Below are 12,229 nucleotides of genomic sequence, written 5' to 3' on the forward strand. Positions count from 1 at the left end.
TAGGGATTTGGACTCAGTACCAATACTCGTTTCTTGTCATCTTCGCCAAGTGACATCCCGTTAAGCCTGGCAGGTAAAGTGCACGTTTGTGTCCACCCTGCTCTGAAACGCCATGAAAACGACTGTAAAGGAGGGGCAGGGAAGAGGAGAGGGGACGAGCAGTATCGGCAGACTCCGAAGGAAGGAAAAGAGGGGCAAGCGACACCTGACTTTACAGCACAGAGAAAACTCGAGTCCATGGACCTGCAGACGGGGAGCGGGCTGGTTCACGCCACAAGGCCTGGGACTCAGGCACGGGCGCCTGCTGGAGCGGGGACCGCGGTGTGCTGGAGGCATCGCTGAGCTCAGGGCCTCCTCCTCCACCCCATCCCCCAGCAGAAGGCGCTGGCCCTACTGCTGGGGAGATCGGACCTGCCAGCCTCACATCCCCAACCGCAGGCCGGGTCAGAGTGGCCCAACGGAACAAAGCCACACATGTGATATCGGGGGTCCCCCGTGAAGTGACAGGGCTCCCACCTGCCCGCTCCCCTTCTAGGAGCCCTGCTCACACACAGCTACCAGCGAACATGTTAGTCCCTTGTACATCACAGCCAGGGGTCCCTAAACCCCTGAGGAAACTCAATGTGAAAGAGTCTCAAACAAATAAAAGAAAAGTGGGACCCCACAGGAGAGGCCATGCAGTGAGCAGAAGAAAACTAACTTCTGCGAGAGGGCAGGTGACTTGCCATTTATGGAAGAACCTGCTGTATAAACAAAAAGGCTTTTAGCAAAGAGATGGCTCTTGGACATTTAAAAGAGAGCAAAGGACTTCGCTGGTGATGCAGTGGTTCGGAGTCTGCCTGCCAATGCAGGGGGCACGGGTTCGTTCCCTGGTCCGGGAGGATCCCACATGCCACGGAACAGCTGAGCCACAACTGCCGAGGCTGTGCCTTGTTGTGCGCCACAACTACTGAGCCTGTGCCCTGGAGCCTGCAAGCCACAAGTGCTGAGGTCCACACGCCTGGAGCCTGTGCTCCACAACGAGGGGGGGCTGCCGTGGTGAGAGGCCTGCGCACTGTGGCGAGGAGTGGCCCCCACTCGCTGCAACTAGAGGGAGCCCATGCACAGCAATGAAGACCCAACGAAACTTAAAAAAAAAAAATTTAAAAGAGAGCAAAGAAATGTAAGAGGTGGGTTGGGAGCCAGCTTGAGGAAATCTAGAATGCAGACTTTTCACAACTCAGGTTAAACAGAAGATTGCAAAGCCTCTGGAACAAACAGGTCAGCAGGGCCCAAACAGCACTGGACTTGGCGATCATGATGCTACAAGCTAATAGACAAAGGACAAGGGTCTTAAAGGTCAGGAGAGCAATCATTTCAGCCCAGAAATACCGAGCCAAATTACCAACTTCGTATGGGAAGGGAATAAAGATCTTTCTGGGCAAGCAAAGTACCAGGTTCCCCCTCCTTTCTGAGAAAGCTGCTGGAGGATGTGTTCCAGCTAAACAAGGGCATCAACCAAGGAAGACATGGGATCAAGGAAACCAGATCCAACTCAGGAGAGTCCAAGGCAGTCTCAAGATAAGAGGAGGGCCTTGGGGTGTCATTGAGGAGCATGTGACCCCTGCCTAGGAGGCCACACCAAGATCTTGGAGATAACCAGGAAAGCTAAGCGTCTAAGAGAGGGGGCCAGTTACTGACTCCAGAAGGAGCGAGCAAAGAATGCAGTGTGAGCAGCTCTGTTGCTCACGGATGAACTATATTTACAGGATCAGAAAAATGTAATATAGAATCTCACCACAACCAAAATGGCAGAGAAGCCAGGAGGGGTTGAGGTGGGCAGGATGGCCACAGTCTAAGTGTCTGTGCTGGCAACTCAGCAGAGAAGCCAGAACCAAAAAACAGCAGCAGCGTGAGGAGACACATGCAAGTCAATACAAGAAGAAATGGCTAAAAGAGGGGAAGGCATCGCATCTGGGAAGTGGGCCCAGGGGATGCTGTTACAGCCAGACTGCGATTAGGGTGTGCGCACAGCTCCCCACAGCTGTCAGCAAGTCAACCCCAGATTCCCCTGGTGTTATTTCCCAGCTTATGTTCTCACAAAACAGATTCTCCTTTGCATGCCGACGTTCACCTCACTTTCCCCTCTGCAGTAGGGCCTGTCCCTTCGCCTACGTCTCTGCCCCTAGTTCCACCCATTCGGGGGTGGGGGTGGGTCCCTGCGTTAGTGCAGCCCGGTGGCTGCTGGGGGTTTGGTGCTGGGGGCAGAGCTCTGAGCCCACTGGTGTGTCGGAGGCCGAGGAAGGCCTGGGCTCTCTGGGGACCCTGAGGCGGGTAGGGGCAGAACCCAGTTCCGGGTTGGTGGGGGTGGGGGAGGGCTGGAGAGGGGGTGAAGAGCGGGGCAGCTACAGGAAACCGAGGCCGCTACAGGAAACCGAGGCCAGGTGAGTTGGCGGTAGGAGGGTGCCCCTCTGCTGGGTGCTGGGGCCAGCATGGGGGTTTGCTTGTGGGCACCCGGCCCTGCAGCATTCCCAGACCCCAAGAGAAGCCTCCGGATGACAGCTGGGGAAAAGCCCGGAGCTTCCCGCCTGTGTCCGCGTTGGGGCTGCACCCGGCATTTCCCAAACTCACTCGGTGTGGAGAGTGTACCCGGGGAGGCCTGAGTCTTTCGTGCCCCCTCCCGCCCCCATCTGTTGCCGACTCCCCCGCCCTGTCCCCACCCGCCTGTCCTCCTGCACCCTTCCCCCTCGCAGTGCGCCCTTGCACGCCATGCTGTGTGTGATGCCATGCCTCTGCCCATGACGTGCCCTCCCCGGAATGCTCCCTGCTTTCCACCTTTGGTCATCAGGGTGGTTCATGCTGCAGACATCAAGTAGGGCTTGTCGTGTGCCAGGCATTGCCTGGGCTCAGGGCACAGAGCCAGGGGCCCTCGAGTTAGGCAGCTGAGCAGCAAGGGACAGGCAGTGGTTAGCGGTTAGCGTCAGGGGACAGTTAGAAGGAGGCACCCCCGGGGCCAGCAGCGTCGGGCAGGGAGGCAGCAAGGAAGCCGTGAGGCCCCAGCGTCCTGCTGCAGACGCCCCTGGGAGGAGATGGGGGTCCTGGCATCTGGAGCCCTCGGGGCCTCCCTGCCCACCCGTCCCCAGTCAGACAGCCCTGCTTCCCCTTGGTGAGTGCTTGGTCCTTGGAGGTGCGGCTGCCAGGGACCCTGTAGGGTCTCCTTATAAGGTCTTGGTGTCTGACCCCACTGGGGCCACATGGAGAGCTCCCTGGGGGAGGGAAGCCACGGCCAGCGCCAACAGCTCTCTCCAAAACAATCCCTCGGCTGTGAGACCCGGAGCCTGTGGCTGTCCTGGTATCCCCTGCCCAAGGCTGAGCCTCTTCACCGCCCTGGCCCCTGCATCAGCTCCCGGGCCAGTCACATACCTCCTGAGGTCTCAAAGCTGCACTGTCCCCTCCCTGGAAAGTTTCCAGGAACCGGCAAGGACGTCCCCCCAGGACCCGGCAGGGGTGCCCTGGCCACTAACCTGCAGCCCCCCTCCCTTTGTCGCTTTCCTTTCTTCCTTTTTAACCCCAATTCCCCCTCGTTTTCACTAAGAAGCCACAGCTCAGCTTCAGCGGGGATTCTCACTTGGGGCCTGAGGACCGCCCTCCATCCCGTCCGGGGACTGTCGCAGCCCCTGAGCCCGGGGCCCCGCCCTGGAGGCTGGCGTGGGCAGGAGGTGAGGGGGGCCGGGGCGCAGCTTAGAGAAGGGGCCGCCGCGGGCTCTGGGCTCTGGGCTCGGAGCTCCTGCAGGTGGAGAGGACGCAGGGAGAGCCCGGGGCCCCGCGAGGCCCTGTGGCGAAGCGTCTAGGGAGTTAACACAAGTCCTAGAGAAAAACCCCCTGACGTTTACGTTCTAGACAAATTAGTCTGAAAGAAAACAGACACTGGAAAAAGACTGAGGAGGAGAGGAAACCAAGTCTAGAGAGGAAGAAAGAGCAGACCAGGAGGCCGGGGCTGTCGTAAGTGCACCTTTTGTCTGTCGCGCAGGCATTTTCCACGAGCTGCTGTTTCCATCTGAGCCCACGCTCCCCGTGTCTCCCGCCCCACCACACAGAGGCTCCTGGAGCCCGTCCGTCCCGCCATCCCATCTCCAGCTGCCATCGGCACGCGCTTGACACCCACCTTGCCGTCCCCTCCCCTCCCCCAGGCCTCTCTCCCTCCACCGCCCCTGCCCCCAGGAGCCAACCCCACCCAGGGCCCCCGCTTCCCTGGGCCTCCTGGGGGGCTCTGTCTGCTGGACAGGGCGCACAGCCCAGGGCTTCTCCCCTCCGTTGTTTCGCCTCCCGTCTGATGAGCCTCCCTCTCCAGGTCTCACCGGAAGCGGAGCCAGCCCAAGAAGCCCAAGCCGGACGACCCCAAGTCTCCTGGCGAGGGGGCAGCTGGGACGGCCCTCCTGGAGGAGGCTGGTGGCGGCATGAAGGAGGAGGCCACACCAGAGGCCGACCCCGAGGAGGAGGAGGAGGAATCCCAGCCGCTGCCGCAGGGCCGGGAAGCCGAGGGCTCCGAAGGTCAGTCCTGCTTGGTGCCTATGCTGGCCAGGCCCCGTGCTTTCAGAATCCGATCCATGTGCCTTGTGGGCAGGGAGGGTGTTTTCTAAAAATGTGCACTCTGGGAGTGCTGTGAGAAGTCCCTCTTCTCCCAGAAACTGAAGAGAGGCTGTCCCAGTCCGTCCAGCTGCTGAAACAGAATCCACAGGTGGGCAGCTTGAAACAATGGGCTTTATTCCTCGGTGCTGGAGGCTGGGAGATCAGGGTGCTGGTGTGGCCTGGTGCTGGCGAGGGCCCACCTGCCGGTTTGCATGTGACCCTCTGTCACTATGTCCTCAGGGGGAAGAGAGAGCCAGTGAGCCCTCTGGCCTCTAAGGTCACTGATCCTTAGCCAGGGCCCCACCCTCATGACCCAGTCACCTCCCAACCAGCCCACTGCGGGCTGGGCTTCAGCATGAACTTGAGGGGACGCAGACACTGAGTCCGTAACAGAGGTGTTCTCTGCTCGGTTGGGAAAGGGGATGGCCTGCTGTTTGCAGCCAGATGCTGGACGTGCCTACGGTGGGGACGCCCCACCTGCAGGCTGGCGTTGAACAAAAAAAATGTATCTGGGCACCATGGTGGGTGTGTCTCAGAACCGTACCCTTTACACTGCCTGGGGCCCGTTAGTCGCGGAATATCACTCCGTGAGCGTTTGAACGTTCCCCACTCCCATGTTTTATGGTGCTCCTTTTTCTTTTCCACGGCTGGTTTCATTTTCCTCATTTGCAGCTTCAGCTGCTCACACGTTTGCACCTAGCAGCTGCCCCCCAGGTGTAAAGGAGGGGCTGGGCGGGGCTGGGGGGGCTGGTGGCAGATTGCCAGGCAGCAGTGCCTCAGGCCCCCATCACGGGCCGTAGGTCGCTGGAGGGTTCCTCTTCGGGGCTGTGTCTTGGAGCAGGTGAGCCAGCACAGCTCTGCCCGGCTTAGGGTCAGGCCCTCCCCGGGGTGCTCACGGCTGGTGTCACAGATGACGTGGCATTTGAGGTGACCGTCCACCAGGCACCGAGAGGGGTAGGCGCATGCCCCTGATGTCCCTACGGGCTGGAAGGGGGAGTGTCCCTGCGGGGGGCCCCCAGGAGCTGGAGGCAGGGAAGACTGGAAAGTTTCCCGGGTAAATTGCGTGCTGGCCTGTCCCAGACAGCCTGGCATGCCACTTGCCTGGTGGGCATCACGCAACAGCCCGCTTCACACGGGAGGGTCTGGACAGTCTGGGGAGGCAAGACACAGGCGGCGGGGGGCGGGGAGGGGGTGTGCGTCGGCACAGTCTGTGCGCAGGCACGATCACCCCGTGGAAATGGACCCAGAGGCTGAGGCCTGGTGACACAGGGAGCTAGCGGAGTTGCCCGAAACGGGCTGGACACACAGAGCCGCACCACACTTGTCACGTACGGGTGTTCACAGAACACATGGTTTTGAAGAATATCCTACCTATAATGAAAGCATCCAGAGGGTGATGCAGGCTGGAACAGACGTAACAGAAAATAAAATACCTTTATGGAGAAAATTAAGAGACGTTTTTGAAAGACAAGGAGGCGCTGTAACATAAACGGGGCTGCACGTGTTAGGGGGGCTCCCTGCAAAGGTGCTGGCCAGCGGCCTTGGGGGATGTTGATTTCGATGCAGCCGGAGGGAGCAAGGACCGAGGAAGAGGGGTCGGGAGAGGTCAGGGCTCTGTGACCGGCCAGCGGCCTGCAGGCAGGAGCAAGGACACTGTCCTGGGCTGCAGTGAAGGCCACTGCTCTTCCCTGGGGTGACCCTCACATGCATCCCCGAATGTCACACGGGCACCCACGCCCCATGTCCCGTTTACTTAAAGTTCAGAAAACACGCCAGGCAGACACTGGGCTGTTTAGGAAAGCATCCGAGTCTGCTGGGTCTGCCGTGTGACAAAGTACCTGACACAGGGCTTCAGGAACCGAGGTTCATTGTCTCTCGGTCTGGAGGCCGGAAGTCCGAGGTCAGGGTGTGGGCAAGGCTGGTTCCTTCTGAGACCACGAGGGAGGGTCTGTTCCAGGCTTCTCTCCTTGGCTCGTAGACGGCCACCTCCACGCTCACACGGCCTCTCCCTGTGTGCCAGTCTGTCTGCATTTTGCCTTTCAGAAGGACACCGGTCACATTGGATGAGGGCCCACCCTAATGACCTCATCTTATTAACTCATGACATTAGCAATGACTATTTCCAAATGTGGCTGCATTCTGAGGCCCCGGGGTTAGGACTTCCACATAGGAATCTGGGGGACACAGTTTAGCCTGTAACAGAGTAAACGTGCCAAAACCAAGAGGGGCTCCCTCGGAGTGGGTGGTCTGCAGCTGGGAGGGGCACGTGATCCTTCCGGCTCTGTGCCTGTGTCGTGAGTGCTCCGGGCCCCAGTTCCGTGGGGCGAGTCGGAGCATGGGCTGCGGTGGGTGAATGAATGATGGACCCTCTGCCGTGGGCTCCGGGATCCAGGGCCCCGAGTCCCATCGACAGGTGAGGCGTTTGCATCTGACTCCAGAGGCCATGGAGCTAAGCTGTAGGGAGGTTAGGACAGTGGTTGACATGGCTAGGTTGGGGTTCTGGCCCAAGAGGTTGGGAGACTCGGCGGGAGTCCCTGGTGTGACTGGCAAGGACTGGGGTGGTGACCGCCCTGCCCCAGGGTGGGCTGCATGGAGCGGGACAGGAGCAGGCTGGGCTCTGTACCCGGTCCGCCCCAGGTGGCACCTTGCAAAGTTGCCAGGGGGCATCGGTGCTCTCATGGGGGTGGGGTAAGTGGGAGGAAAAAGCAGGTGGAAATAAAGAGACCAGGTTGAAATCTGGGGACCCGGGCCCTGGACGCCACCTCGGCAGGCCAGTGGGGATGTTGGAGGGTTAAAGGAGAGGACGCACACCCCGCCCGGGGCCTGTGGGAGGACGCGCGTCCCAAGGGTCTTGGCTTCAGCCCGAAGTGGCTTTTCCCAGGAGTGGAGTCAGCCCGTCGGGGGCCAGCCAGGGTGGGTGCTCCTGGGCCGACCAGTTCAGACGGTCCCGAGAGACAAGGGTTTTAGCGGGACCCCTCCTGGGAAGGGTGGGAAGGATGCCTTGCGACCACGGGCATCTCTCCTCCCTCTCGAGCAGGCGCAAGGGGCCGCCGGCCTGAGGCTGGATGCAGGGCAGCCAGCAAGAGTAGATGCCCTGTTTACCCAACTGCTTAGCAAAGGAATAATGGTTCTCTTTTCATTAACTGAATTGAGTTAAAATGAACCTTCGCCCAAACCCATCGACTGTTTATAGAGACAGCCGCACCCCCCATGCCCCATCACTTCCTGCTTGGACCCGGCCCCGTCACAGGGACACTGTGCCTCGGTGTCTCGGGATCCCAAGAGCTGGCCTCAGGCTCATGCACGGCGAAGGCCCGGTTCCTCTCCAGTTTTCCCTTTTCTAAGCAGATTGTTACCTAAATGGGGCGGGGTAGGGGGTGGTCTCTGTGCCCACCGAGAGTAAAACATGCTGCTGCAGACCAAACCCTGCAGGATGTGTGCCCTCCTTCCTGGCATCTGCAGCCACTCTGTCCCCCTTCCAGGGCCTCAGCCCAGGACCCCCAGGGCTTCTCCAAAAGGGCTGCAGGCTCCGTGCTCTGTGGTGGGCTCAGTGTCACATGGCTGTGGACCCCAGGCAGAGCCGGGATGTTCCCAGGGAGGCGTCTCTGCTCACGGCTGGCTGCTTCCTTTTTCCAGACACCCCGTCCCTGTTCCACTCCAGAGCCTGGTTCCCAAGAAAGGAGGAGTTGGGGTGTTGGGACATCTCCTGGAACACCAGCCCCTCTAGAGGGGAAGGGGTCCCTTCAGGGGACAGAAGGAGGCTGCCACAGCTGGGGAGCCACGCGTCCCGGTCGGGGGCTGTCCCTCGAGCCCTTGGAGGAAGATTGCTCTGAACGCATCAAATAAATAAGTGCTCACAGTCGGGGGTGACAGCAAACACGTCTGGGGAACAAGTGGAAGATGTTAAAGTGGTTTCTACACTCCCTTTAACGTCAGCTTCATGCCCCTCAGAGCTGTGAGTGTGAGGAGCATTCGGGCACGAGGACAGGACATTTTGTTTTAGGTTTGCATCGGGAGGGTGTGTGCTTGCCGCCGCTGCTCACGTAGGAAGCCCCCTGACTGGAGTAGGCGGAGGCGGGCAGGATGCAGGTGCCTGGACTCTACAGGGGCAGGAGGGGGCCCGGCTGGCTGCAGGTCCCTTGGCCTGGCGGTGGGGGGCTGCTTCCCCTCCTGGCTGCCGGGTCCCACCAGCTCCCGCTGCTGGGGGTCTGCAAGAGCAGCTGCCCCGTGGCCTGGCCCAGGATGGGACCAGCAGCCTCGGGCACAGCAAGCCCTGGTCCCGGTGGGAAGGCAGCCCGTGTCCACCTGGCTTGCTGGGACCGCAGGGGCTCCCTCCTCCTGCCTGGCCCTGGCCAGCTCTGGCCAAGCACGGCCACTGTCCCTTCTGGCAGCTCTGGAGCTGGCGGTGGCAGGGGCAGTGGCAGGGCCCCAGGAGGGCTGGTCCCAGAGCATGTGGTCCCCCGCAGGGCCGGGGATGGGTGTGCAGCCGCCCTGGGTCACTTCCCCTTCCCTCATGCGCCTTTTTTGATGGCTTTAGGACAAGACCCCAGGGGGGTGGCTGCACCCAGCGGTGAGCAGCAGGCTGGGCGGGGCATTGACACTCATGCCACAGTCCCCTGGCCTGGGCTCTGCTCAGGACGGATGCGGGCTGGCTGGGCCAGGCAGGGCAGGGTCCCTAAGCCAGGCAGCAGCCCTGCGCCCCCTGCTCTCCCCTGGGAGAACTTTGGTGGGAGAGGAGGCACGGGGGCCCCAGAAGCTGGCGCGCCTGTAACATCCATCGGCAGTGGGGGGGTTCTTGGCTGAGCCTCCCCACAAAAAACAAGTGCCAGATGGGCCTCAGCAACCCTGCTGGGGCAGAGGGGGTCCCTGCCATTCTGCGTCCCCTTGCACACCGGGGGCGGTGAGAGGCCCTGTGTGCTGGGGAGGGCCCCGGCTCGGGTCTGAGCCACCGTTCCAGCTCCATTTCGAGGCTCCTTCAGGCAGGCCAACCAACAGGCTTTCCAAGCGCGGCCTGCCTGCCCTAGGCCTCCGGTGGTCCCCACGGCGTGAGGACAGACAGGGCCCGGGCCCCCCAGTGTCCCTAGTGCCCTTGGGCTTGTCCCCTAACAGGGTCCTCTGGGTGCGCCCCCGTCAGCTTCCCAGGGCCTAGTGACCGTGAGGAAGGAGCCAGGGACGTGTCCTTCCCCAGCAGCATCTGGAGCCGGGGCAGCTCGCAGGCTCTGCCGTCCTGAGGCCCAGGAGGCCGTCGTTGGACTTCCGTTCAGGTGGCTGCACTGTCAGGGAGGAGGGCATAGTGGATTTCCTTAGAGAACAAAGCCGTTTCTCCGGAAGTCCCTGCTGCCGTGTCAGAACGGGGCTCTGGGCCGCCTCAGCACCATTTCTATAAATCAGTAGAAGCGGCAGGAAAGAGCCTGATCTCCTGGGCCCTAGGTCACCTCCTGGGGCTGGGCTGCTGTCACCAAACCTTATGAGCAGTGTTTCCCCCACACCTCTCCCCGCCCCCCATCTGCCCCCCACCTTTCAACGCCCCCCCATCTCCCCTCTCCCACGTGTCCTGGGACGGGGAGGTGACCTTTAGTGGCCAGGACCATCCAAGTCCAGCATCTGTAGGGGAGAAGCAGCTTTGTCTGCGGAATGCCCGTTTCCTTTCCTCAGCCGGATAACTGTTCCTGGGGTGCTGGCAGTTGGGGGTTCCTGGGGAGCGTGCTGGGCTCCTCCAGGCGGGCAGAGGCACAGGAGGGATCCTGACTGCGCCCGTGTCCTGGGAAGGGTCAGGGCCAGAGGGCATGGGGGGCGCTGGTAAGCACTCCCTCCTCTGAGAATCTCTTGGAAAAGCTCGGCTGCCTGCTCAGGACCCTGCGGGCTGCAGCGGCCAGAGGGGCACCTCCACGAAGGCCAGGCTGGCTCAAGCCTCTGCGCTCGCCCAGTGGGGGCCGCGGGTGGGGGTCGGCTCCCTCCTAGCGCTCAGGGCGGGGGGTCTGCCTGGAGGAAGGGAGGGAGGGCCCTTGCTTGACCCCTTCCTGGGTCAGGGCCGGTCAAGGACTAAGTGATGGCCTTGCCCTTGGGAGCATCATCCCACCTGTGTCGTTATCTTTGGCTGAGGGACGGGGGTGAAACACAGACAGGTTTTTATAGCAAGAGGTAAATGTGGATGCCGCGGGGCCCATCAGACCCTGTCACGTGTCACGTTGTAACAGGTTTAGCCAGGAGAGGGACCACTGCTTTTCTGCGAGTTGTCCTTACTTTCCTGGCCCTCAGAGACCCAAACTGTGACGCATTGGAACCGATGGTTCACGGGTACCATCAGTAGAATGACCACAGTTCATCCCCGGGTATCAGCTGCTGTCACACCTCAGCTGTGACGTCACCTCCTGTGACGTCCTGAGCCTGTGGGGACCCGGGACAGGCAGTGAGGGCCTGAGCTCGTGTGCCCATTCTCCAGGTGGGCAGGGAAGGCCCGAAGGCTGTGCTCTGGGCCGCTGGTCCTTGTGGGCGGGCATCCCTGAGGCCGTGCACACCTCGCCCTGAGCACAGCAGGCCTCGTGGAGCCCCCCGCCCGCATGCATCCCTAGTGGCTGTGTGATGTGACCACAGAGACCCAGTGGCTGAAAGCAACAGTCTTATTCTCTGACATTTTTAGGGGTCAAGAGTCTGACATGGGTCCCACCGGACTAAAATCCAGTCATGGGCAGGGCTGGCTCCTCTGGAGGCTCCAGGGGAGAATCATTCCCTGCCTTTTCCAGCTTTTAGAGGTGCCGCATCCCTGGCTCTTGGCCCCATCCTCCATCCTCACAGCCAGCAGCGCAGCATCTCTCTGGCTTCTTCCGTAGTCACGGCCCCCCTGGCCCCAGCTGGATCCCCTGCTTTTAAGGATCCTTGTTAGTACATGGGGTCCGCCTCAGGATCCTCAGCTCAACCTCATCTGCAGGATCCCTGCTGCCATGTCAGGCTCCGCATGCACAGGTCCCGGGGCTACAGTGTGGGCGTCTTTGGAGGACATGACCCCTCCAACCACACCGCCCATCTCCGTTTATTTGATGAGCTGCACGCCCACTGTGGTCCTGAATTAAAATGCTGCTGAAGACACTCCCTGTCCACCTCCCTCCCCACCCTGTCACCTGTCAGGAAGCCCCCCAGTGCCGGCCCTCGCGTCTTCCGGGCCCTGCAGTCCTCTCTGGCACTTCTGTTTCACACAAGTAGAACCACTTGTTTATGGTTTGTTGTTTAAGGTTATGCTTTTTAAAACTTCCACAAACTGTGTGCGTTTACTGTAGAAATAAAGGAAACTCAGACACATGAAAAGAAAATGCATCCTGCCTCCTCCCCCCTCCCCTCAGAAAGGATGTTCAGAGCCGGTCTCTTCCCAGCTGCTTTCGGACAGCTCGCCTCGGCGCCCCGTGCTCATTCCAGAAGGTGCTCTGAGCGTGTGGCAGGACTCTTGAGGCCAGGGTGCTGCTGCTCCAGGGCTCGGCTGCCTGGCAGGGGGACCTGGCAGCAGTGAAAACTGCCCGAAGCCTGGGTTCCTTGGGGGAAGGCCTCTCTGGCCTAGAGGGGGCCCTCAACTAGTGCAGCCGGCTCCCGCTCGGGCTGGGGGGGCTCGAAGGGGGTGCCTGGCCACTGG

At 61.0% G+C, this 12,229-nt stretch overlaps 1 protein-coding gene across 1 annotated transcript in view; it reads left to right on the top strand.

The window, feature by feature from the left end:
* Positions 1–12,229, top strand: part of KDM4B (lysine demethylase 4B) — a 103,087-nt gene that overhangs the window by 74,132 nt on the left and 16,726 nt on the right. Inside the window, exons 10-11 of the mRNA XM_079701954.1 lie at positions 3,880–3,981; positions 4,331–4,530. Coding sequence (XP_079558080.1) covers positions 3,880–3,981; positions 4,331–4,530 — 302 coding nt within the window. The remainder of the gene's footprint in view (positions 1–3,879; positions 3,982–4,330; positions 4,531–12,229) is intronic.

The sequence above is a fragment of the Hyperoodon ampullatus genome (assembly GCF_949752795.1).
Source record: "Hyperoodon ampullatus genome assembly, chromosome: 4".
NCBI classification, from domain to species: Eukaryota; Metazoa; Chordata; class Mammalia; order Artiodactyla; family Ziphiidae; genus Hyperoodon; species Hyperoodon ampullatus.